Here is a 26,462-nt window from a genome sequence, read left to right as displayed (position 1 = left end):
GCTAACCTGCAATCTACAAGTACATTTTCTCCACTATGACACATGACTGACTCTCAAATGGGTGCACTTGACATCAGATTGTAGATTTTGAGCTGGGAGTAATTTTAGGAGTCATCTATTCCAACCCCCTCATTTGACAAATAAGAACCCTGAGAACCAAAGAGATTAAGTGATTCATCCAAAGTGATACAGTGGTAAAAGAGTAAGTGGTAGGGGGTAAGATTCAAATTCAAGCCCTCTGACTCCAAATCCATTGGGCTACTGGAGTTTTTTTCTTCAATTATACCACATTGTCTTCTGAGGAAGATGTTAGAAATGATATAATGCCAATCAATCCATATGTTTATAAGATTTTGTTGTTGTTCTGTCCTTTTCAACTCTTCACGATTCCATTTCTGGTTTTCTTGACAAAGATACTGGACTAGTTTCCCATTTCCTTCTCCAATTTACTTTATAGATAAGAAAACTGAGGCAAACAGGGTTAAGTGACTTGCCCAAGATCACATAGAAAGATACAATTCTCAATCAATAATTAACAAATAATACAAAATAAAATGCGGCATCAATTGTCAATTTCACAGTTTCAAGGAAAATTCAGTGTCATTAATATTACTTTCCAATTTCTCACATGCAATCCAGTTAACTTTCTTTAACCAACTCAATTCTGAACCTAGTTCATTATCTATTTGGAATGTCTTTTTGAGATATATCTACTGATGAATCAATACCAGATATCAATCCAATTGCAGATAATAGTCTAAATAATAAGTTTTTCATCCACTTGTTTTTTCCTGTGTGAATAGTTAAGCTACATTTCTTTGAGGGGTTATGAATTTCATTTAAAATGTTCCAGAATTTAAGTCAATCATGACAACATCTCTGCAAAGACACATATTGAATGTTTAGCGTAGGTCAATCAACCACCAAGTGCTTATTAAGTACTTACTATGAGCCAAGCACTGTGCTGGAAAAACAAAGACAAAAATGACACAGTCTCAACTCAATGAGCTTGCATTCTATTAGGAAAAAATCATATGTTTACATGTAAAGATTGGACAATAACTGACAAAGAAAAAAAGAGAATCACTAAATTCTTATCTTCTGATATCTCTGCCAAGGAGAATGACTTTTACATGTAAAGGTGGAACAAAAATGGCTCAGACACAGTTGCTACCAATTTACATAAGGAAATAATAAAAGCATCTCTAGCTGCCTTTCTTGAATTCAAGTCAGCTGGCCCAGATGAATTGCATCTGCAGGTACCAAAGGAATTAGCATATCTAATTGCTGAATCACTTCAGCATTTTTTAACAGATAACAGAAAATGGGAAAGGTTCCACAGAATCGAAGAAGGGTAAAAACCATATGTTTTCAAAAAAGAAAAAAGTCTACCAACTATAGGCCAATTAGTTTTACTTTAATTTCTGGGGAAATTCTGGAACAGATTATTAAGGAGAAATTTAGTGAATATCTAGAAAGGGAGATAGTGATCAAAAAGAGCTAGAATAACCTCATCAAAAACAAGTCATGACACCTTAACATTAATTTCCATTTTTTTTTCTTTTTTGACAGGCTCACTAGTTAGAAGGATGCTATAGATAGAGTTTACTTAAATTTAAGCAAAAAATGTTTGATAAATTATATCATGGTATTCTTGTGAAAAATATAGAGGCATATGAGCTAAAAAGTTAGGTGTAATTAAATAGATTCAGAGCTGGCTGAGAAGACAGACTCAAAGATCAGTCTTTAATAATTTGACATAGACTTGGGAGAAAGTCTTCAGTGGAATGCCTTAGAGATCTGTACTTGGACTTTGGACTTAGTGATGTGAATAAATGCATACATAGTATACTTACCAAATATCAGGATAACACAAACAAAAATTAGTTAACACCATATTTCACAGAGCCAAGATCCAAAAAGTCCATTATGGATTACAACACTGGGATGAACATAACAAGATAAAATTTAACAGAGGGGTTAGCGGACTTCACCTTCAATATGAGTCAACAGTGTGATATGGAGGACAAAAAAGATTTTCTCTATTCTAAATCCTAAACTCTTGGGGCTGAGGACCCTTTTTCACTCTTAAAAATTATTGAGGACCCCAAAGATTTTCTCTTTATATGGGTTATATGTGTAAATATTTATTGCATTAGAAATTTAAAATGTTTTAAAAATCTTTAATTAATTCAAAATAGTAGGAAACCAATTAATGTTAATACAAAAAGATTTTTATTAAAAGTAATGATATTTTCCAAAAAAAATTAGAAAAGTAGCAATATTTTTCACATTTTCTTCTAAATATCTGGCTTAATAGAAGACAGATGGATTATTTTATCAGCTTCTTTATTCAATCACTCACCATATGTTATTTTGGTTGATGTATATCAAGAAACCATATTTACACAGATATAGAGCTGGAAAAGTGGAGAATTTGAGTAAATGGGTTCTTCTTACTATTATGAAAATAATTCATCAACACCCTGAAGAGTCCCAGGAACCCCAGGAGTCTATGCACCACACTCTGAGAAGTACTGATCCAGTGGAAGGGAACAAAAATGTTTATATGTCCTGTGTCAATGCTGTATATGAATGAGGCAATGGAACAAGGGATGCTTAATAAAAAATAGAAAAGTGATAGAGCAAGCAGCAACTATCATAAAGTCCTTAAAGTTTTGGCAGGCAGAAGAATGACTAGATTTGTTCTGATTGACCCCAAGGGGGAGAACTAAGAGTAAGGAATTGAATTGTAAAGAGTCTATGTCAAGAAAAACTTCCTCACAATTAGAACTATACAAAATTGGAATGGGCTGCCTAGATAGTGTGTTTCCTTTCAATGGAAGTATTCTAGCAATGACTGAATGACCATTTATTCATTATGTTGTAGTGAGAACACTTATTTTGATTATGCGTTGGGATAGCTGGCTTCTGAGTTCCTTCTAAACTCAGATGTTCTGAGGTTTCATGAACATCTTAAGGACCCTGACCATCTTTCTTCCATTTGAACTCATCTGGACCTCTTACAACACAGTATCAAATCACCTTTGGTGAACACTCACCTGGCTTTACACCTCACTTGATATTGCTGATCAAATAGTCTAGAAACCTGTAGCATCGAGGCCTCATGTGGTCTTCTAGGTCTTTGGGTGTGCCCTTTTGACTGAGTTCAAGTTTTACAGAGTCCTTTTATTAAGGAGATTTGTTCTGGGAAATTTGGATTCAGTCAAAGGGCTGTACTTGAGGACCTAGAGGGCCATGTGTGGCTTTAAGGTCACAGGTTCCCCACCCCTAGTCTAGAACAAAGTAATCGGCATTATCACATCTTTCAGGAAATGAAGTATAATTTTAGCATTGGCATCTTGTTGGATGAATGTGTCATTTTGTTTTACTGAACTGAATGTTTTCTAATAGGCCACAAATAATAAGTACAGTAGAGTTTTGTCTTCTCAGCATCTTTCAGTTAATTGTATTTTAAAGATGGGTCCCACTGTTAAAAAAAAGTCAGTTGTGAAAGTTATTTTATCAATCTAATATAGCAGATTATTCTCATGGATATTTTTTAAAGGTGGAAAAGTAGATATAGCAGTCAACAAGCACTTATTACATGTCTATTATATATTAGGCCCAATGTTAAGTACTGGGGTGAGCAATTATAGCTTTTTTTTCAATCATCTTGCTTTATTAATGTTCCATGCTTCTTCTCTAAGCATCTGTTATCAAGTCAAGAAAAGAAACATTTATTAAGCTACGATTATGTGCTAGGTACTATGTTAAGTTCTGCAGATATTTTAAATAAGGCAAAAAAAAAAGGCCCCACTCACTGATGGGGGAGAGAATATGAAAACAACTCTCTAAATATATATATATATACATATATCAGGATAAATTGAAGATTATCAGCAGAGGGAAGACACTATATAATTTAGGAAGTTCAGGAAAGACTTTTTAAAGTGAGGTTATTAGTTGGGACCTGAAGGAATTCATGGAAACCAAGAGCCAGAAATGAGGAGGGACAGCAATCCAGGTTCTTTCTGATATCTCGAGAATCAATGCCTCAAGACCCTCAAAATTTCATCACATCTAGCATGATACTCTCCTCTATTTATTTTGCTTGATCCTTGTTCTTCCCATCTTTGTTCATCTTAGTATAGTACTTACTTCCTCATATAGCACACACAGGAACTGTGGTATTAAAGGCTAAATAGAAGAACTCCACTGCCATTGGTACCTAAAAAATTATTAGAAAGATACTTTCTATTTTTTTCTGTTGTCCTTTCAGTTTCATCTTTAAATGTTACTGGGATTATCTGCCATAATTAAGTTTCTTACCAGGCTACTACTTGTTTTTATTTTATAACACAACATTGCTAATAACCTTCCACTATCTTATCTTAAAATTTTACAAGTTAGTTTATACTCTAAACCAGTGTTGCCTTTAATTTTCCTCTCTCTGTTTAGGAAATTTAATGTTTCTTGCCTACCTTTGATTTTTCTTTTTGTTTAGGAAATTCAGTGTTTGTTGCCTGCAGTCTTTTCTAGTTTCCTTTGGCATCCTCTTTGTGATGATTGATTTACATTAGTTATTCTTCCTTGGGAAATGGTGGTATTCTGTGTCAACATCTGTTCCTTTGTCTTCTGGTTTTCCAGCATTTTATGCTTATTTAATTAGGTCTGGACTGAGCTGTTTTAATAGCATGCAATATAATGTTACATTATATTAATCATATTATATCATATATCATATTATATATCAACCCATTATATTACTTTGGATTTGGTCTTGATTTTTGTCTTTGTTCTAACAAACCAGTGGGTCAACTATGTAACTGGGTATGCTTTATAAACAGACAATTCTTCATATGGATAATTAAGGTTTCTAAACCTCATGTCCATTTACATTTTATAAAAAGTTAACACCATGGAAAAACTACCTATTACGTACCCACATTGACCAAGTATTGTAGAAGCTAGCCAAACCTGAACATGCTAGTTCTATACAAGCCTAACATAACAGAAACATTGAATCCAACTTTCTATATCTAGTTAACATTGCTTAAAAGCAACAAGGAACCCAGAAATTCTTTATAGCCTTATCACAGGTGCCTTCACAAGCCATGATCCAATCTATGAGACTAAGCTTTGGGTCATATGCAGTTTTGCTGCATCCTGAAAGTCATGGTTCTGACTCACTAAGAAGTTACCACATAAAACATGGAAACAAGGTTCTAAAGAGAAAACTTGCAACTACAGTCCAAATAAGGTCCATTATAATCATGGACAGCCCTGTTCTGAAATGTCCATATATGGCCCTATGCAGAATGATAGTTCTCTACCTACTCTCAAAATATTTATCGTTATTCAATCATCTTGGCATTCCACCTTCCTGGTGGTTCAAAATTCCTTTCATTAGAGTACCTATGTTTTAGTTACTCTAAACAACAAGCAGATGGTCAATGCTAACATAATCAGACTTTTCTAGACATTCACAGAAGTCCTAATCCAGTGTCTCATTGCACCATTCAAGATAAAAGGGATTTGTAAAAACTAAGTCAACAGAGCAAAAACTTTTGTGTGTGTTAACAAACTGGAAAGTTTTACATAGAGGTCAGCTGAAGAATTCTTTTGGTCACATCAACTCATAAAGACTGTCTGCTAAGGCATAAGTAAGGATGAGGATCCATAGAGTAAAGCAATCAAATCACCCCATCCCATTTAAAATGTCTAGAAGCTAAGCCCTGATACATTTATCAGAGGAGGACACATTGATTTTCATTAGGTTTGAACAAGACAGGTGGTGCAGTAGAATGTTGGGCTTGGAGTCAGGAAGATTCATCTTCCTTTGTTCAAATCTGGCTTCAGACACTTGATAGCTATGTGACTCTGACTTGTTCACTTAATCCTATTTGCCTCAGTTTCCTCAGCTGTAAAAAAAATGAGCTAGAGAAGGAAGTGGTAAATCACTCCAGCACCTTTGCCAAGAAAACCCCAAAGGAGGTCAAATGACTGGACAACAATGTAAAAGACCTTGTGATATCTCCTTGAATCAATCAAAGATATTTTAACTAGGCACAACAGAAAATCTGTTCTGATTAAGTGGTCACATCCTGAGGAACTGGATAAAATGAGGAGCTAGTTCAAAACCGAGAGGCAACGTTTCAGGTATGAGACTAGAGAAGGAGTTGAGACATCAGGAGCTGAGACAGTAAGAATCAGCAGTACAAAGGCAACCATAAAAAGAAGAAAGAGAAAATGGAACTCAGCTGTAGCAGAGAAGGGAGTAACTGAGGACAGCCTTTGGCCCTACAGGCATCTTTGATCAGAAAACTCAGTTTGACATCATTTATACCATCTTCTCAAGGACTGAGGGAAGTTCCAAGGGGAAAAAAAAAAAAAAAGATCTATTCTTTCCCCAGTTTTCCTTGCCTATGCCTGTCTATCAACTCTGATTCTTCTTTACCCAAACCATTCAAGTAAATTAAATTTTGCCTCAAACATAAAGTCAAGAGGTTAACTAGATATAAATATGAATGAAAATTAAGGCAGATATCCAAATATGCCTAAATATTAGGGATTTTTCTAACTGAGGGACTGGAGAAATTGTAATGGTATTTCTAACTTTTCATTTAATATAAATTCCCTAATGCAGCAGAGGAAGGAACCACATGTAATATCTCCTTTAGACTTAAAATAAGCTAGCTAAATCAGATGGCTCCAGAGGAGAAAATGAAGCTGGTGGTTTTACACAGCCTCACTCAAATCCAATTCACCTGTATGTCATGGCATCACCTCTCTGATGCCATGGTCCTCTTGGAGAACAAAGGACAAAACTAGCTAAAGTAACAATGTTACATATAGAGAGTTTGGGATAACTGTCAATGAGAGGGAATACTTAGAATGGTGAAATAATGGTTCTTTAAATATGTTACCTGGAAATCAAACAATTTGCAAGCACTTAAAAAGTACCAATTACATGCCAGGCACTCAGCTAGGTGCTTGAAATTAAAATACAATAAATAAAATACCAAATTTCTTCCATTATATTAATGTATATACCAAGTTGGAAAATTACAACCCACAAAAGCAGGTGCATCAAAGACCAAGTTTTCTGACTTTAAAATTTTGCTGAAGGTCAACCATAGCTGTGTTGCTCTCTAGAGTTTGAATCAAAATATTCTTTTTAAAAATGGATGGTTTAGAATTTAAAACACAATTTAACTTAGAAGCAGATTTTCAATCTATTCCTACTACTGCCATCCAGTGCCTATTAATTGCTATGTCTTTCATTTCTGTTTTGCTTCTAGAAAAGATGAAATTCTCACAGAGAAGGCAACAGAAAATGAAGAGTCTGATGAAATCCCTATGCTTCCTACAGGTAAAATTAGATTTCTTTCTTAAAACATTACATTTATAGTATTTTTATACTTTGTAATCAAATCATCATAAAATATGACATTTTCAAAACAATCCTTTATAGAAATCCATAAATAAGAAAAATCATTTTTTAGTAGCTTACAAGCCAGAAATTGAATATTTATGCTTGTATATGTTAAAATGTTAACAAGATCACGTTTCAGGTTCTACATTTGAACAGAGGTTCATAAAAAATACTGTAGGTCATCTTTCTATATTTTAAGTCTTTATAGAATAAGCCAGCAAAATCATCTTTTCAACCAGCTTATCTTTTTGACCAGTAACTCATGTAGGTACCATGCTGGCTCAATGTCAGTTATGAAGATATTACTTTGTAGAATATATTTTTCCCCCAGTAGTCTTAGAAGGAAATAGCTACCTAATTATTAGCAGCCCTAACAGTCTAAAGAACATTGACCTCTAATATCGCACTTCATTCAGAAGAATATTAGAAGAGAAAAAACAATATGAAGATAGTGTGATGAATTTATATCTTAATTTTGTTACAATTAGAAGCAATCATTGGAACATAATTGAGATTCCTACCTTGAAAAGGTAAAGTCAGTACATTTAAACTTTAGTGGCATTTTTTTCACACACAAAATTGAACCTGCTGCTAACATGTATAATAATGTTTGATGAAAATCAAATTCAATCTTTTTATATGAACTCTTTCCCACTTAGTTTAAATTCATTTACAAGTTCATACATTCATTTATAATAATTCTGAGAGGCAAATATCTTCCTTTCTTCCCAATATACATATTCATTATATGTATACATTTATATATTCATTTATATGTATACATGTATTTCTATGTATATATGTGTGTATAGGTATACAAGCATAGGCGTATGTATATATACATGTATATGTATATGTATTTGTATGGCCTAAGAGATCTAATCTCAGTCAGTAAGACCTGAGTTCCAGACCTGCCTCTAACACAGGCCTGTTCAACATACGACCAACAGGCCACTCGTGGTCCACCAAAGGATTTCAGGCGGCCCACAAAAACTGTAGAGGATTTAAAAGAAAGTAGAGATGTAATAAGCACTTTGTCTGTGCCCCGCTTAACCTACCTTCCCCTAATCACGATTGTGCCCATCATGCACCTTGGCAGGTGGGTTGCTGCTGTACATTCTCTACTATCACATGACCCATGGCAACCAACCATCATTGTCAGTCTGTCTCTAGTTTGAGAGGAGCAAGAGTCATATCTCAGTGCTATGTTTTCAGACATTACTAAATGTAAACAGTAAGAAAACCTGAAAAGAGTATTAAAACTTGTACTGCTTAGCAAAGCAATTTTTTAACATTAATATGATTTCATGACAAATAAAAATCTTAAGCAACAAGTATAATTAATTTATAGTAACTGAAATTTCCCCTTTTTTCACATAGCTTATTTGCAAAATAGTTTAATCATTCATTATACCTTTACTTGGAAAGTGAGTTGCTAAAAACCTATCGGTGACCAGAAGAAGACTAACCCCGGCCTACTGCCAAGTTATGCAGGTCTACCCTAACATGATCCCACCAGTGTGATATGAACAAGTCAATTTTGGCTTCAGGGCCTCCAAGCAGCTCTCTAGGACTGTAAGTTAGAGAGAAGTTTCTGATAGGCATCAGAGGAGGAAATTCCCACAATGTATATCTATATGCATACTTGCACATCTGTGTATATGGATACGGATATTTTTTGTTGTCCATTCACCAGTCTTTCAGACTACTTCCCTAATGGTCCTGGACTAACAAGAATGAAGTTCATCTTCTATTGTAAGACTCACCCTTGGTTGTCCATGAACATCAGGGATAAGGAGGATTCTGAAAGACTGGCAAATGGAGATTAAATGTTGTGAACTATTATCAAACATGAGTACATCTGTATGTACATATATGTATGTGCATGTTTACATATGCACATGTGCATATAAAAATTTGGTGATAGGTATCAGCTCTTGTGATTTCATTAGTTGAGGGAATTCCATTTACAAAAACTCCTTCCCCAGATATAAATCAGCAACTCCTCCATAATTTACATAATGTATGGTCTTAGAGAGCTACCTAAGCATAAGAAAGAGTAAGACATCGGCTCCTCTGATGTCACGTGAGTCATTTTTTTATATTAAGGCTTTGTCCCTTTTTCAAATGAAAATAGAAAGATAGGATAAAAGGTAAAGGTATATATGAACGGGTATGGGTATAGGTATGGATCTGTATATATATGTATATACACATATGTGTGTATGTATTGTGTGTGTGTAGATATAGGTACAGGTATAAGTATGGGTATACGTATGTATATGTGTATGTATAGATGTAAATGAAAACACAGCCTAGGAAGTTTAACCTTAGAGTCAGAAAGACCTGAGTTCTATTCCAGCTTCTGACATACTAACTAGCTCTGTGGTCATAGGCTAGTCAATTAACCTCTCAATCATTTACTCACTAATTGAATGAGTTCATTATATTCTTTCCTAAAACAAATTCAGAAAGTGCAGATGGAGCCACAGAAAAACCACGCATCTGATGTAGAAATGAGGGGTAAAGAGAACCTTGTTAACAAAAGAGAAAGAAGGAGAAAGAGAAGGAAAAGGAAATGGACCAGAAAGAAAAAAATTGACTTACTTTTACTTGTCTAGAGCTAATGACTGTATTGTTTGTAAAGCTGGTTCAGTCCTCAGTCAGCCCAGGTTTCTATAGTTCCACATATGGTAAAGTTCAATGATTACTAGTCTGTAGAATAGGGTTCTCTCAGGGGCTACAGGATCCTCAATCAAGGACAGATTCAGCAATATTCTGTAAATTCTGCTTACAACACCTAGACATCATCCACAATAAGATTTAAAAGCAAATAATTTTTTTGGTTATCTAAGTTTTAACTAGAAATTTCAATTAACTGAAAATGTTCCACTCTTAAGGCTTTTCAGATTAACAAGTTTCATTGTGTAATTTCACACCATAAAACAGAACACATTTGTTTTCCTAAATATGATGATTTTCCTTGGCTGTAAGAGAGTCCAGAATCTCCTGTTAAAAACAAGAAAGATTGTCCTGCGTCTGGGATCGCTTTCAATTGGTACAGGCTCTAGAGTGGAGATCATTATTTGATCCCAAGGCCCCTGCCAGCTCCTTGATTCACTGAGTGATAGAGCATCCAAAAACACTTCTCATATCAAATTCAAAAGCCATGGACAGCATCCAAAGAAATGTTTCTGAAAAACCAATTTCATGTTGTTTTAAGGATGTGCTTCCACTCACTATTCACAAAAAGAGAAATTAATTTGCCCTCATTAAACAAAGTTTTCTTACAATCTATATCCCAAGGACTATTAAACTCAGGCTCTGGGGAGAAGGAAAGGAGAATTTCAGTGAGGGAAAACTTAGGGCCACATTTTAACTCGAGATTCTGCTGAGATTATCTTCTTTTTAATGGCTTGAAAATGCTCTTGCCATCAGTGGGTATTGGAGTGACAGGAAGACTCCATGAACTTTCACCCTGGTTCTAATTTAAGCCTTCTTCAAGTGTGTTCATGTGTGTGCTTTTTTTGAAGTCTCAGCAGGTGCTGCTAGCTTCTCTCCTCTTGCCTTCACATCCACTCCTAATGGCTCACTTCTCCACACACTTTTCAATGACACGACGACTCCTGTGAAGGTGAGGATGTCCTGATATCTTATCTAGTTGTTCATCTGCCTGCTTTCTGTGCTTTAGAGAAAAAAAATGAATTGGCAATTCAAAACTATTAGTGTTGCCTATTTGTTCCCTCAATTAAAATGGGAAGATTTTTGCTCTGTTCTCTAATTATAAATTATGTTTTTTGCTCATGACTGAGAGAAAATTGAATTCACTGTACTTAGTTTAAGAAAAGAACCATAGAGGATGATGAAAAGCAACTTCACTGTCATATGACCCTCTCATTGTACTTTGGGCTGATAAACCCCACCCCAGTCTTATCACAGTGCCTGAAACATAGCCAATACAGCTGCGATCCAAGAGAATGCCTTCTTTTAGCTTCCTGAGGCGTCTTAGCACTTTTAGGGCTACATATTGTCATAACATTGAATGGGTTGAAATCCCCATAGTTTTCTACCCTCCTGTTTTATTTTTGTGTTTATATATCCAGGGCCATATGTAAGGACCTAGTACCGATTTTATTTTCTTAGGCCTGGCACATAGTAGACACAATAAATACTGTTGACTGATTTATTCCATTGGAAAAATTAAAGTTCTGCTTCCGTATTTGACCCTCATGTACCAATTTTTCAAGTTTTTTTAAAAAAGGTTTTCCAGACCTTTCAAGATGGAAGCATAAATTTGATGAAATGATGGCTGCTGCATCAGCTAACACCTTTATAGAACCCTCAAGCATATATTTTGGGTTTTCAGGGAAACAGTGTTGACCTTAAAGTCATCTATGTACCAAAGGCTGCCAACCAACTTCCAGTGCCACATGCTTAAAACCCAACCCCTGTCTTGCTCTGTGCCCTAGAAAGTTAATGGCAGCACAGAGCAACGACAGAACCATGCCAATTCCAGATCCAAAGGGCAGAAAGAAGGGCAGTTAATGGGGCTTTGAGCAAGCAAAAGGCAGACCTACTTGCTCAGAGCTGTGCTGCTATTTTTAGACACTCCAGCCCAAGCTTCTAGTTATGACCCAAATACGCCATTCTCCCTGAGAGTGCCTTTAAGCCAACTTTTGACTTGAAGGTGCTTTAGGGACAATTTTGATAATAAGTTCATGCATGAACAGTCTCATTATATCAGCCCAGGCTTCCTTCTGAAGTTGATTGGATGGTCATAATAGCTCATATTCATTTGCACATTGGTTCAATGTCATCACCATTCTAGCATCATCAAACAGTATTGATAAAGTCGCAATGTACACATGACCATCCTAGATTCTACAAAAGAATTAGATATATTCTCCACTAGTTTTCAATCATAGACAAATCACACTGCTCTCTTCAAGATTCTAGGAAGCTAAAATAAAAAATTTTGTTTCAAATTTACTCACCCATACAAAGTCCATTTCTCATTCCACAGAACTCCATCTTTAAGTCCACTCAAGTTCCCAGAACCAAATTTTTTTCTGACCAATCTAATATTTAGAGTCATCCAAAAGAGTTTTCTTTTGGTTTGTTCTAAACAAATCTATCCTTTTTTTTCCCCTCAGGATATAGAAACTGAAATCACTAATATCATATCAGAGGGACCAGTGGAAGAGATGTTAGAAATTAGTATCAACTTAGCAAATCAGAAGTTTAAGGCAGAACTGAATGATCCAAAGTCCCCACATTACCAGGAACTAGCAGCAAAATTTCAACATCAGGTAAGTAGTTTCACCTTTTATTGGATGTATACTTATTCTGAATAATCATTGAGCTGATCTCTTTTCGTTGATAATAAATCCTAACATTCAGAGGAATTAGTTTTTACTATAGATCAAATACAAAATATTCCAAGAAGTTGGAAGGAAAGAGATGGAAAAACTTCAGAGTTCTATTATTATAGGAAATTAAGCATATTTTTTTAAATATTCTAAGTTAATGGAGGAAATATTGGGGGCAGGGGATTCACAAATACCTATATTTACCCTTGTTTCAATGACCTTAGGCTTTGTATTACAAAATCAAGTCAATTCAACAAGCAAAAATTTTTTTGTTCAAATATTTTTCAGCCATATCTGACTTTTCATAACCCCTTTTGGGGATCTTCTTGGCAAAGATACTAGAGTGGTTTGTGTAACACCAATGTGATACCCACAGTAGCCACTATGGATATGCATACATATTTCCAGGATAAATTCACAAAATATAAACTCTCTTCCTCAAAGATGAAAGCAAAATATTTATTCAGATACCAGAAAGCCAATTCTACCATGGTAACAACAAAGTCCATACACATTACCAATAAAGGGAGCATGACCATCCCCAAGCCTTCCTTCCATCAGGCCTCCCCACAAACAAGCTCGTTTAGGCAAAATAACTCCCTCTTTCACTCATGCTAGCTGCTCTGCCTCCTCTCTCTCAGCTCCACCTCACTTTCTCTTCCTGCTCCACCCATTCAGCAGACGACTCCCACCTTGAGCTTCATGTGATTCAAGCTGTGGGCTGGGCCGAAGCTCAAAACAGGTCACATGGGTATATTAAGGGGCAGGGAAGATCTTCAATTTCAATTAACATTACAGATTGCCATTTCCTTCTACAGCTCATTTTTACAAATGGGGAACTGATGTAAATAGGGTTAAGTGACTTGCCCAAAGTCACACAGCTAGTAAATGTCTGAGGCCAGATTTGAGCTCAGGAAGATGAGTCTTTCTGATTCCACACCCAGTACTCTATTCCACCGTACCACCTAACTATCACTTGATATTTTATTTTAAAAAATCAGTACTTACTATAAGCCAGGCACTTGACTAAACACCGGGGATAAAAACAAAGGCAAAAAGGCATCCCTGCCTTCATAGAGTTCATAGTCTAACAGTGGAAAGAACATGCAAACAACTATGTGCAGACATAATATACAGATATATGCATATTTATATATAGAATAAATTGGAGATAATCTCAGAGGGAAGACATTTTAAGATTAAGAGGGACCAGAAAAGATTTCTTGCAGGAGGTAGAACTTTAACTGAGATCTTAAGCAAGTCCAGCAAGCCACGAAGTAGGAATGAGGAAGGAAAATATTCCAGACTTGGGGAACAGCCAGTGAAAGTGCAGAGTTGGGAGATAGAGTGTTGAGTGCCAGGAAATGCAAAAAAGCCAGTGTCTCTAGATAATAGAGTAAGAAAAGGAGAGAGCAAAGTCTAGAAAGGTAGAAAGGGGTTAGGTTGTTTGTTTTCCTTCCAAAAAATGTTCCCAAGTAAGTATATTAAATTCAACCTTATTTCTTTGCCTAAGAATAAAGTGAGAGGGTTTAAAGAGTACCTTTCTTATTCTAGGAATAAAATGATTCTTATAAAGGAGAGAAAAACTATTGACTAGAAAAATACAAATTAAAACAACTCTGAGGGACCACCTCACACTTTTCAGATTGGCTAATATGACAAAAAAAAAGAAAATTATAATTGTTAGGATGTGGGGAAAATTGGAACACTAATACACCGTTGGTGGAGTTATGAACTGATCCAACCATTCTGGAGAACAATTTTGAATTATATCCAAAGGGTAATCAAATCATGCATATCCCTTGATCTGCTAGGTCTATATCCCAGAGAGATCATAAAAAAGGGAAAAGGACCTACAGGGACAAAATATTTATGGCATCTCTTTTTGTGGTGACAAAATTGGAAATTGAGGGGAGGCCCATTAACTGCAGAATGGCTGAATAAGTTGTGATATATGAATGTAATAGAATAGTATTGTGGTTTAAGAGTTGATGAGCAAGAAGATTTCAGAAAAACCTAGAAAGACATACATGAACTGATGCAAAGTGAAATGAGAAGAACCAGGAGAACATTGTACACAGTAACAGCAATATTGTGTCTTGATGAACTATGAATGACTTAGCTCTTCTCAGCTATACAAAATGTTCCAAGACAATTCCAAAGGACTCAGGATGGAAAATGCTATCCACATCCAGAGAAAGAACTGATAAAGTCTGAATGCAGATTGAAGCATAGATTTTCACTTTATTTTTTTTTTATGGTTTTTCCCTTTTGGTCTGTTTCTTCTTTAACAACATGACTAATATGGAAATATATTTTAAATGATAGTACATATATGACCTATGTCAAATTACTTACTACTTTAGGGAGGAGGTAGAAGAGGGAGAGAGAAACTCCAAATTTTTTTAATTAACATTAAAAATTGTCTTTATGTGTAATTTGGAAAAATAAAATAATATTTAAAAAAAAGAAAGGAGGGAGGAAATAATCCATTTTAAAAAAAAGAAAATATACTTGCTCTCCAAAAACAAAGAAAGAGGTGCCTGATCATAATTGCAGTTAGGTGAATTTGCATCTGATTGAACAAACATTCCCAAAGTGTTGACACCAAGCAAGTCCCGGTATGTAAGTTGTCTTCTATGTTCTGTCTAGTAGTACCCTGCAATTGAACCATTCAGTTTGACGTGTCTTACAATTTTATTTGCAGCCATGCTTTCTCTGTGGTAACTGGAAGACAGGAGTATTTTTCTCTGTTTTACTCATTACCACATGGAAGTAACAGAGGTAACATGTCATAGTAGCAGGACCTGATCCATATTAATTATACAACCATGGGTATTATTTACCCTCTCAGTATCCAAACAACTTTCTAGGACCATATATTTGAAGCAAATTGTTAATCTGCAGTAATGGAGGGAATTTCCACACTGGGAATTCCTTATACTGTATCACAAGTCTGAACCATCCCCTTCATCCACTCTCCAAAAATGCTAGATAGGTGGCACACTGGAGAAATTAATGGGCTTAGAGTCAGAGTGAGCTGAGTTTAAATTCTACTACACACTTACTAGTTGCGTGATCCTGGGCAAGTCACTTAACATCTGTGAGCCTCAGTATCCTCACCTGTAATAGGAGGTGTTTGATCTCAAAGGCTTCAAAGTGTTCTAAATCTATGATATTATGATTTCACTTATTGAAGATTTTTCAATGACTCAAAAGATATTCCATAATTTTGGAAACAGTGAGACTCCATAACCATCAACTAATATTTTCTAAGTTCCTACAATGAATATTCAGATTTGGAAGTCAATGACATAGATATGATACTCGAACTCAAGTTGACTAGTGAGATGGCCAAGAAAAATGCATGCAGGAAGAGAAGAGGATCCCAGAGAGAGCTGGGAAACACCCATGCTAAAAAGACAGGTGTTTATACAGAGGCTTCTAACGCCATAGAAAGGGATGTATCCAATATATGTGTACGATAAGACAAAGTAAAGATAACAAATTAGTAAGATAGGGTTAGAGATTAGTAAGAGAAAGGAAAGGAAATTCATTGTGGCTTTCAAGGAAGTGAGGAGAGTCAAGATGCCCACAGATTGCCATGCATTTGTCCAGGAGAGTTACTAACAAGAACTAGAAAGACTGAGTTATTTACTTCCAGCAAGTATGAAGAGCAAGGAGGATTTTACAGTGACTTATATAGCCTGTACAATTGATACTGATAGTACTGCTATTGCCAAATAGCTTCTATCTAGATTCAAGATGCAGGTAGATCTGTCTCCTAGAAGATACCAGAGAGTCACTGATTTAAGGTTGAAAGAGACCTCGGAGTAAATCTAGTCCAACCTCTTCATTTTATAAATGAACTGATGTCCAGACAAATTCAGTAACTTGCCCAAGGTCTCCCAGGTAAGGGGCAAAAATGGGATTTGCACAGATTCCAAATCTCTTTCTTTCCACAATGCACTGTGGCATCAAAGGTAGGGAGTTTAAGGGATTCCTTTCCACCTCCTTGGTTTTCAGAGAAAGTTAAATATGCCTTAAACCACAAACACACAGAGAGATGCACATGTGTGTGTGTGACTTCACTGCAAAAACAAAGAAAAAATTATCTGAAGAGATTAAAGGAAATCTTGACATGTATCAAGAGGTATGAGTGGAAGAAGGATAAACAGAAAAATAGAACTGACAAGCCCTTGAAACTAAGAAAGAGATATGAGGTTCATCCTAGAGAGAAAGAACCAGGTAAGTCACCCTGAATAGAATGCTGGTTTAAATCCACAGATGCGAGATTATCAAATAAAGGTGAGAGGAAGAAGAGATGTAGTAATGGTTGATTCCTCCCTGAAGGGTGCTGAAGCAGCTAATAATTTTTTGAATAGTCATAATTATAAACTCATCCTTCAAAAAGTGGAAAAACCAACAAGGGGAAATTCTATTCAGGCTATGATTCTTACCAAGAAAGAGCAAGTGTTTGCTGGTGTGTAAATGATGGGAAAAGTGACCACTCCATTTTAGAATGTTGTGTTAGAAGAGAAGAGAACTGGTTTTAGCTTGAAATGCATCTTAGCTTTGGGAAAAGTAGATTTCAAAGTATTCTGAGATAGAGTAGGTAGGATCTCACAGATTAAAATTCTACAGGGGAAGTCAACCCAAGAGAGATGAATGATAAGCTCTCAAGAACAGAAAAATCTGAGTATGAATAGGACACTCATCAACCAGGTTAGCTTTAAAGACATGTATAAAAGATAAAAGTAAAGACAGGTAGTGAAAGATAAATATCAAGTGTGACATCATCTTCTAAGCATAGTGGCAGTAGCACTGAACCTCAGAATGAACTGAAGCTATGATGAAAGCTAAGAGTAACAGAAAGGGTTGCTAGTGGCAGAAGGATGGATTGCTTCTATTGAGGAAGATCAAAGAAGGGTATGGCCTCTACCACTCTAGGACTGAATGAAAAGAAAATAACTGTCTGCAAAGAAGAGGTAAAACTGCTGAACTCTTTCACTGTTTCTGTTTTCACGGGTGAGGAGAATGACCTCCAGGACTGTAAGACAGAGAAAAAAATGGCTAATAGGAAATTGATAACCAAAGTAAGTTAGGAGCTGCCCTGAATAAGTTAAAGTAACCTAGCTTAAGAAGAATATTCTAGGGGACTGAAAGAATGGGCAGATGGGATTGCTGATGCTTTCTCTATGATCTTTGAAGGAATCATGGAAGATTGAAGAAGGACATATGTTGTACCAGTTTCCAAAAAAGGGAAGATAATAGAAACTGAAAAATATAAGCAGGGTGCCTAACTTCAATTTCTGGCATCAATTTGAATTTCGTTACTTTTTAAAATGAATTTTATTGCTACATTTTATTTTTATATCACCTAAATTTCCTCCTATATTCCTCCCACTCCCCCTTCCCAAAGAGCCACCCTTTATAATATAGACTATTTTAAGAAAAAACTAAAAGAAGGAAAAGAGAAAAAAGTCAGAAAAACTGATCAATATGTAGAAAAAAAATGACAATTTATGCAGTATTTCATACCTATGGAACATACACACACATACAACATACACACACACACAGTTCTGCAAAGAAGAGGAGGGTGGGGGGGCCACTGAATCATTCAATTGATGGAATGGTTAGTGAATATATAGAAATGGTGATCAATCAGTCAAAAACCATTTCTTAAGTGCCTACCATATGTCAAGAACTGTTCTGGGGATACAAATAGAGTGAATAAAAACAATCCCTATTTGCAAGGAGTTTAATAGGGGAGACCACAAGGATGTATTTAGGTATACACAGAATCAATATGAAGAAAATAAATTAAAAGTATTTATACTATAGGAAGAGAGGGTACTAGCATTCGAGAGGCTCAGGAAAAGCTTCATGTGGAAGGTAGTGCTTGTGATGTGTCTTGAAAGAAGAGGGAATTATTATCTCCTTGATTAAATGCCTGCATTGAAAGGCATAGCATTTAGGTAAAAATCCTTGTACTTTGACTTGATCACAGCACATCAGCTGTACCGTACTCAGCTCTGTATACCACATTTTGCAAAAGAGACAAACAGAATGGTAAAGGGACTCAAATTTGTGACCTATGTTGAGAGAATAGGGGATCTTCAAACATCAGAAGGCTGTCACTTCGATGAGGTATTCAAATTGTTCTACTTGGCACCAGAAAGCAAAATTAGGAACAAAAAGTACAAGTTATGGAAGCAAACTTAGTCTTCTTGTAGACCAAAAAACTTTCAATTAGCACTACTTAAGAGTAGAATGGGCTGCCTGAAAAGGGTGTGGGTCCTTCTTCACTAGGGATCCCTAAGTCAAAGCTTGATGATCATATTGTATTATATCGATAGACAGACAGACAGACAGATAGATAGACAGATAGACAGACAGACAGACAGGTAGATAGATAGATAGATAGACAGACAGACAGACAGACAGACAGACAGACAGACAGACAGACAGACAGACAGACAGACAGATAGATAGATAGATAGATAGATAGATAGATAGATAGATAGATAGATAGATAGATAGATAGATGATAGATAGAATGCAGAAATATTGTAGAGACAATTCCTATTCAGGAACCTGTTGAATTAGATAACCTCCTCCCAATTCTGAAATTCTGAGAGGCAGGGAACTGGTCAGTCAACAAGTATTTATTGAGCATTTACTATGTACTACACACTTTGCTAAGGGCTAGGTATAAAAAGAAAAACAAAAAAAAATAGTCTTTGCCCTCATGGAACTGACATTCTAATAGGATACAGTTGCTGTTTGTTCTTTGTTCTTGAAGGGGACCATGCCATCAGGGAGATGATGCCATGACATACAAGCAAATTGCATTTAAGGGAGGGCCATGCAAAGTCACCAACTTCACTTTCTCTTTCAGACCCATCTGGGTCCAGTGGCCAGATATAGATTAGGACAACTGGAGGTGGCCCAAGACGCAATGAGGGACTTTGGCCTTTTCAAACTAAGTTCTTTACTAGGTCTCAGTTTGACTGAGGCAACACCCATTCAGTGATTCAATCGGGCAAGGGGGCAATATGCAAAAAAGAAAAAGAAAAAAAATCGTATAACAAGGCATTTACAGATCAAATGGAAGGTAACCTCAAAGGGAAGGCACTAGCAGGAGTGGGGACTGGGAAAAGCTTCCCAATGAGGGTAAAATTTGACCAAAGACTTGAAGGATGCCAGAGAGACCAGAAACTGGAAGTAAGATGGGATAGGTTTCCAGGTATGAAAGACTGCTAGTGCAAAAACACTTAGATAGAACATGGAGCGTTTGAAACAGAAGGGTTCCTTGGACAAGTCCAAAATGGCCAGTGCAAATCTTTCAGTGAAAGGCCTGCTCTACCATGCATAGTAAGTCCTGACAGGAAGAGCAACTGATTAAAAAATGGCCAAGTGAAGCAAAAATCTTGCCAGTAAAAGATGAAAGCAGTGACCATTAACAGGGCATTGGCAAACATAAGGAGAAACCACTTGTCCCAGGCAGGTGTTTGGGTTGTACTGCCCAGGATAAATTATCCTTTTTTATTCAGCCTGATGGCATTTAATTACTATCCAGACAACTCTTCTTAATGGGATAAGATAAAATTCATCTCCTGAATACTGGAATCTTGGAACCTAGAAAATAAGGAAAATGCGGCTAACAAGAGAATTTGCCTCAAAGGGTGTCTGTATTAGAGAAACAGCATGGTGCAGTAGAAAGACTCAGAGTCAGAACTGGTGGGCAGGCTTTTTCTCCTCCAACATCTCTTAACTATGTGATAGCACTCTTCAAGAATTTGAAAGTCTGTCATTTAGAAGAGGGAGATTTGTTCTACTTGGTCCCCCAGGGTAGAAGTGGGAGTGATATGTGGAAACTTCAAAAATGCAAATTCAGACTTAAGGTTAAGAGTCAGCTGACTTAGAAGTAAGCAAGATTTCCTCCTTCTGATATTCTCAACCAATATTCAATATTCTCATGCAGTAGCTGGCTTCCAATATTTGAAGAACTGTTGTTACATGAAAGAAGGATGAGATTTGTTCAGCTTGACCTCAGAGGGCAGAACTCCGAGCAGTGGGTGGAACGTAGTCTCCGGGATCCCCTGTAACTCTTGAGATTTCTATGATTCTGTTACTTATCAACAATAATAGGTGGACCATCACAAAAGAAAATGAAAGAGTGGAGAGGAGTACAAAATAAAAAAAACAATGGACTGAGAGTCCAGTGTCTCAGTCTCCTCATTCTTCTATTAACTAGTATAACTGGACCAAATCACTTCCCTCCCCTTGGCCTCAGTTTCCTCATCTGCAAAATGGACAGATTAGATGAACTCAGTTTTAACTCTGAGTCAATGAAAATGTTCTGTATGCCTAATGGACATCATTTCTTAAAAACTGTTATTCTGAAGGAGCGTCATGTTTCTGCACTGGAAACTCCACCAGCTAAAGAAAAGGAAGGTTTGTGAAATCCAAAGAGACATCTCTTGCCCTCCCCCCTTTTTACTTTTACACCATTGTTGACAGACTCATAAAAAGGAAACCTTCTGGCTCTCAATATCAGTTGCTCTCCTAGACAGGCTGGCTATGCAAACAGAGCCCACACCCCTCAAAAGCTGGATAGTAGAAAGCCAATCTGTTTGGTATTAGCCCCACTGCAGCATTAGAAGAAGTCATCTGGGTCTAATCAGGAATTAATGGACAGCATTTGGTAGTAATTTAATTTCCGTAATAAACCTAATGAGCAGCTTAATACAAGTGTCCAAAAGGAATTGGCTGCTATTGTCTGAGCCCCTTTCTTTCTTCACAACTCCACCCAGCTGTCTCTTCAGGTTATCTTGTCATCAGTGACCATTTTCCTACAGCATAGCAAGGAAAACAATAGTAAGAATGGATCACAGCTAGGTAGCACAGTGCATAGTGTACTGCACCTGGAGTCAGGAAGACCTGAGTTCAAAAGCTGGCTTCAGAAACATACTAGCTATGTAACTGTGACCAAGTCACTTGAGTTTTGTCTGCCTCAGTTTCCTCAACTGTAAAATGGGAATAATAATGGCACCTGTCTCCTACAGTTGTTTTGAGGATCAAATGAAATAATATTATATAAATATAGGCTATCATTACTATTGTTATTATATTATCATATATTATTAAACTGTTATCTGCCTTGCATCTTCTCCATTTTACAGATAGGGAGATTTAGGCTCAAAGTGATTAATGATTGTCCCAGGATTACACAGTTAACAAGTATCCAAAGTAGGATTCCTCAAACAGGTCTTATTTAATCAATGGGGTTTTTTTTCCACTTATGGCACTTTTTTGAAGGGCACAGGAGAGAAGAGGAGTGTGGATGATATGAATCAGCCCAGTGATTTCATCCAAATAGGAAGCAGCCAGTGAGAATTTCCTCAACAGATAGGGATTATCATTTTCTCTACAACTTATAATATTAGAGATTGTCTAGAGGCACTGAGAAACTGAACAACTTGATTGGGATGGAACAGCCAATCTGTCAGACATTCTAGGAAACTTTTCCAGATTCTGGGGCTCACAGGTGGTCATGATGGATCAGCAAGGTGAGCTTTTTACCTTATCTTGACAGGGCCCAGGCCTCCCCTTTACTACCTTTCCATTCCTCCTCCTCTTCCTTTCCAGCGTTGCATTCTACGTTGTCTTCCCCTATTGGAATACAGGTTTCTTGGGAGCAGGGATTACCTTTCCTTCTTTTGTTGACATGCCCAACATTTAGCACAATGCCTGGTCTATAATAAGCATTTAATAGGTGCTTCATCTGAGGGTCTGCATGACAAAGCAAATATACAAAGTTGCCAAAAATTGTTCAAGGCCTGGATTTGTTACTAATCTCAACTCCCCTGAGTCAATCTCCAAGCTCTAAAGACTGTCACAGGTGTAGTAAGGAGGTCAACATTCACTCAGAACTTTGATTCGATATATCTATCTTATCTTATATCTATGAGCTGGACCAACAGCCACTTACCAGATTCTAGAGTGGTCTAGAACCTAACATGCGGGTCAATCACTATAAATGCAGTCTGAAGCTCAAATCAGTGACTGGGGGATTAGCTACATTACTGTGCAGCAGCATGGATAATTGAGAGTAACTAATTATTCATTTTGGTAACAATGCAGCCTCCTGCTGCTGTGTTTGCAAACACCGCATGGAGAATGATATGGTGATATACACAGAGGATGGTGAAATGTCAAATCAATTAAGAAAATGCTTTGTAAAGCACATGGAAGCCAAAATTCCAAAGTCATTTTCCACAACATCTGATATTACTAAACCATCTCTTTTATGTTTAGTATACATCTCCACATTAAGACCAGTTCTAACAACACATAATTATTCTGGACTTAATAAGGAGGATTCTCAGAATATTATGCCTACCTCCTAGGTGCATAAATAAAAACCTAGTAGTCAAGCACCAGTAAGTTTTGCCTATAAATGGACTCACAGCTTATTCAGAGAAAATATTCCAGAAGACTAGGGTAGATCATAAATTACTCAGAAAACAGCAAGAAGAAAATAAGAACGCTTGGACTGGATTTGGGAAAGAGTTACAAACAAATCCAAGTGTTTTGGACTTAAGAATCACTTCTGTTCTCCTTCCCTTTTTGATTTATTATGCTAATAATAGTACCTACCTCTCAGGATTGTGAAGATTGAGATAATATTTGTAAAGCACATAGCACAGTTCCTTGCACACAGCAGGCACTTCATATGTACTTATTTCCTTCCTTCCTTCCTATTAGATATCTCTCCAAGAGGTACTTAATTCTTCCCTCTTCCTAAGTCATCCAAAACATTCTCCAAGTGGGTGCTTTTTCAAGTGAGGAAAGGCTTGGAAGTCTAAAAGAGGGATCTCACAAGATCATTTCTCTCTCTCTCTCTCTCTCTCTCTCTCTCTCTCTCTCTCTCTCTCTCTCTCTCTCATCTATCTATCTATCTATCTATCTGTCTATCTATCTATCTATCTCTATCTCTCTCTCTATCTCTCCAGATGCAAAAAATATTTAAGACACTTCCAGGATTCAAAGAAATCCATGTATTAGGATTTAGGTAAGTATGAAAATCTAACTCTCTCAGTATTTTCCTGACCTTCTCCCTACTTTTTTTTAAAAGCTGTATCAATACAAAACATGCATTATTCATTCCAAGGTTTGACTCACTTCTATCCTAAAAATAAGATGCATTCTAGATAGCCAGAATTTCAAAGATGAACATGAGTCTGGGTCATTTTTAAATGAACTGAGTTCCTCCCGCTCTAAGGAAAGCACTTCTTTATCTACAGACTCTTCAACCATGATTTGCTGGCAAGGTTCTTAATGATCCCCTTTTAAAACTGGCTCATATAAGATGGACCAAATAAGGATATAAAGGCCTCTTTGGCCTGTAGCTTAGAGAATGATCATGCAACCAGGTTTTCCAAATCACGGACAAGAATACCACCATCTGTAAGTCCCATCAGGCGAAAGGAAAGGATGAAACTATCTTCCAACTGCCCTCACCATCAGCATTCTGGCACATGGACCCACAGCTGATAAAAGCAGCCTTGTTTTTATCCTTTAGTATCAAAACACACTAATGTGGTGGGTGGCTTTTGGCAAGACTTTTTAAAACCATTCATTATGCCAAGCATCCATCTCATACCCCCAGATGGGTTGACAATTTGCTATTTTAAAAGTCCACAGCAGGCTTATAATTCAGTTCCAACATGAGCAGAATATGATTCCCTGTATCTAAGGTTAACGGCAGGGAGGTGGGGGTACAGGTAAAGTTCCATCTTGGCATACTCGTTGTCTAGTTTTTCAAAGCCACAGGATATACCGAGTCAGCAGGAATAAGACAAGCTCATAAATAGTTTTCTGTGTGTGTTCGCTTGGTTGGTTTATTTCTTTCTCAGTTTCCATGCCCCACTGATTTGTGTAACTTTGAGAGAAGGAAATATTAAAAAGTGAACATAAAAAACAGTGAAATCCTTAATATTGACAAAAGTAGACTCATTTGTCTTCATCTCACGATGCTAGTCTGCAGCAGCTCATATGAAATTATATGTATGAAACCAAAATAAAAATGGAAAGAATAAAATTCTGAATATAGGCAAGCTGTTTCTAGACAAGCTGCTGCAGTAAAATTAGCAGATTTTTAATTTAAAGTTGTTATGTATGATATAATAAGAAGAAACTTCATGGTGAACTCAGATATATTGAAATTAAGATCATCTTCAAATAAATGAAAAACATCATTAAAATAAAGAATAGATAATAATAATTAGCATTTACATAACACGTAATGGCATCATGGTTTATAGTGAATAAAGCTTCAGCGCTGGAATCTTTGAAATATACTAGCTGAGTAATCCTGGCAAATACCATTTAGCATCTCATTTTCTTGGGAAATTCTCTATAAGTTACAGAAAAGTTGACAGTCTTCACTGATGCAGAAAGTTTCTATACCAAGAGCTCCTTACACCATGAAATCACAAGCCCAGCACCCCCTCCCTAGACCAAATGTATATGGGTGTATATATTATGATATATGTATGTATGTTGGGTATATGTATACACATATACCTATGTGTACCTATATACATGTGTGTATATAAATATGTGTATATGTAAATATATATATATGCACGTACATACATAGGGTATTCCAAAAGTCTTAGTGAAAATTTAAGTTTTAATAGCTTCAACCTTAATATCTTTAAATTACACTAAGACTTTTGGAACACCCTGTGAGTATACAGAGAGAAACAGAAAGAACACGAGTGTTTTAGAGTTGGTGAAATACTTCACGTGTGTTATCTCATTTGATCTTAGTCAGATATTTACAATAGGCCCAGCGTTCTATCTACTATGTCACCTAATCGCCTTGAAAAATCAAAGAATGAAAGAAGAAACTTGGATATCAAAGTAATATGCATACACATTAGGTGACAACTTACCCTTTGGCCTAAAGCCTTTTTAAGGACGAGATATGATTCTTTAAATAAGTTATAAAAATAAATGCAAAGATTTTCCCTTGAGTATCATTTTCCTTTGGTCACAACTACTTTAAAACTTTGTGTGGCAAACCTTTTAAGTCACATATTTAGAAAATGATAATTTTCTCTTAATAACTAAAAGAAGACAAACATATTAACAACAACCTCACTTTTTCACTGATACTCTGAATCTTTATTTAGGGCATGGGCATGACCCTGGCTTCTCAAAGGCTTGGCCAGAGTAGCACAAGTTCTGTCTGGTCCTGCTGAGCTAAGAAGGCATGGAATGTTGGCCCCTTAATGAACTGTGCATATAATGTTCAGGCTAGATGTCTGCCGTCCATAGACCAGCTTCACTCCTTCCACAGAAGCTCACTCCATCACTAAATTGCTCACAAACTGATGAATTATTCAAGAACAACACCCCAAAAAATGATTAAGTCAACAAGGTTTTGTGTTTGTGGAGGAAGGAGCCATATCGATGAAATTACAGTTCGTAGGATCATAGACTTAGAGCTGGAAGGGGACCAGAGAGGCCTGCTTGCCCACCCTGTCACTTTACCAATACAGAAACTGAAACAGAGATTCTAAGAGATTTGACCAAAGATACACAGGTGGCAGATCTGGACCTCAGATTCAGTTCAT

The 26,462-nt window shown here is 36.5% G+C and overlaps 1 protein-coding gene across 1 annotated transcript in view; it reads left to right on the top strand.

The window, feature by feature from the left end:
* The window catches only part of IMPG1 (interphotoreceptor matrix proteoglycan 1), a 125,415-nt gene that overhangs the window by 11,351 nt on the left and 87,602 nt on the right, over positions 1–26,462 (top strand). Inside the window, exons 5-8 of the mRNA XM_072638061.1 lie at positions 7,305–7,375; positions 10,981–11,072; positions 12,592–12,747; positions 23,832–23,890. Coding sequence (XP_072494162.1) covers positions 7,305–7,375; positions 10,981–11,072; positions 12,592–12,747; positions 23,832–23,890 — 378 coding nt within the window. The remainder of the gene's footprint in view (positions 1–7,304; positions 7,376–10,980; positions 11,073–12,591; positions 12,748–23,831; positions 23,891–26,462) is intronic.

This window comes from Notamacropus eugenii, chromosome 2, assembly GCF_028372415.1.
Source record: "Notamacropus eugenii isolate mMacEug1 chromosome 2, mMacEug1.pri_v2, whole genome shotgun sequence".
In the NCBI taxonomy this organism is placed as follows: Eukaryota; Metazoa; Chordata; class Mammalia; order Diprotodontia; family Macropodidae; genus Notamacropus; species Notamacropus eugenii.
Note: the sequence above shows the minus strand (reverse complement) of the source record. Positions and strands in the feature narration are given on the sequence as shown.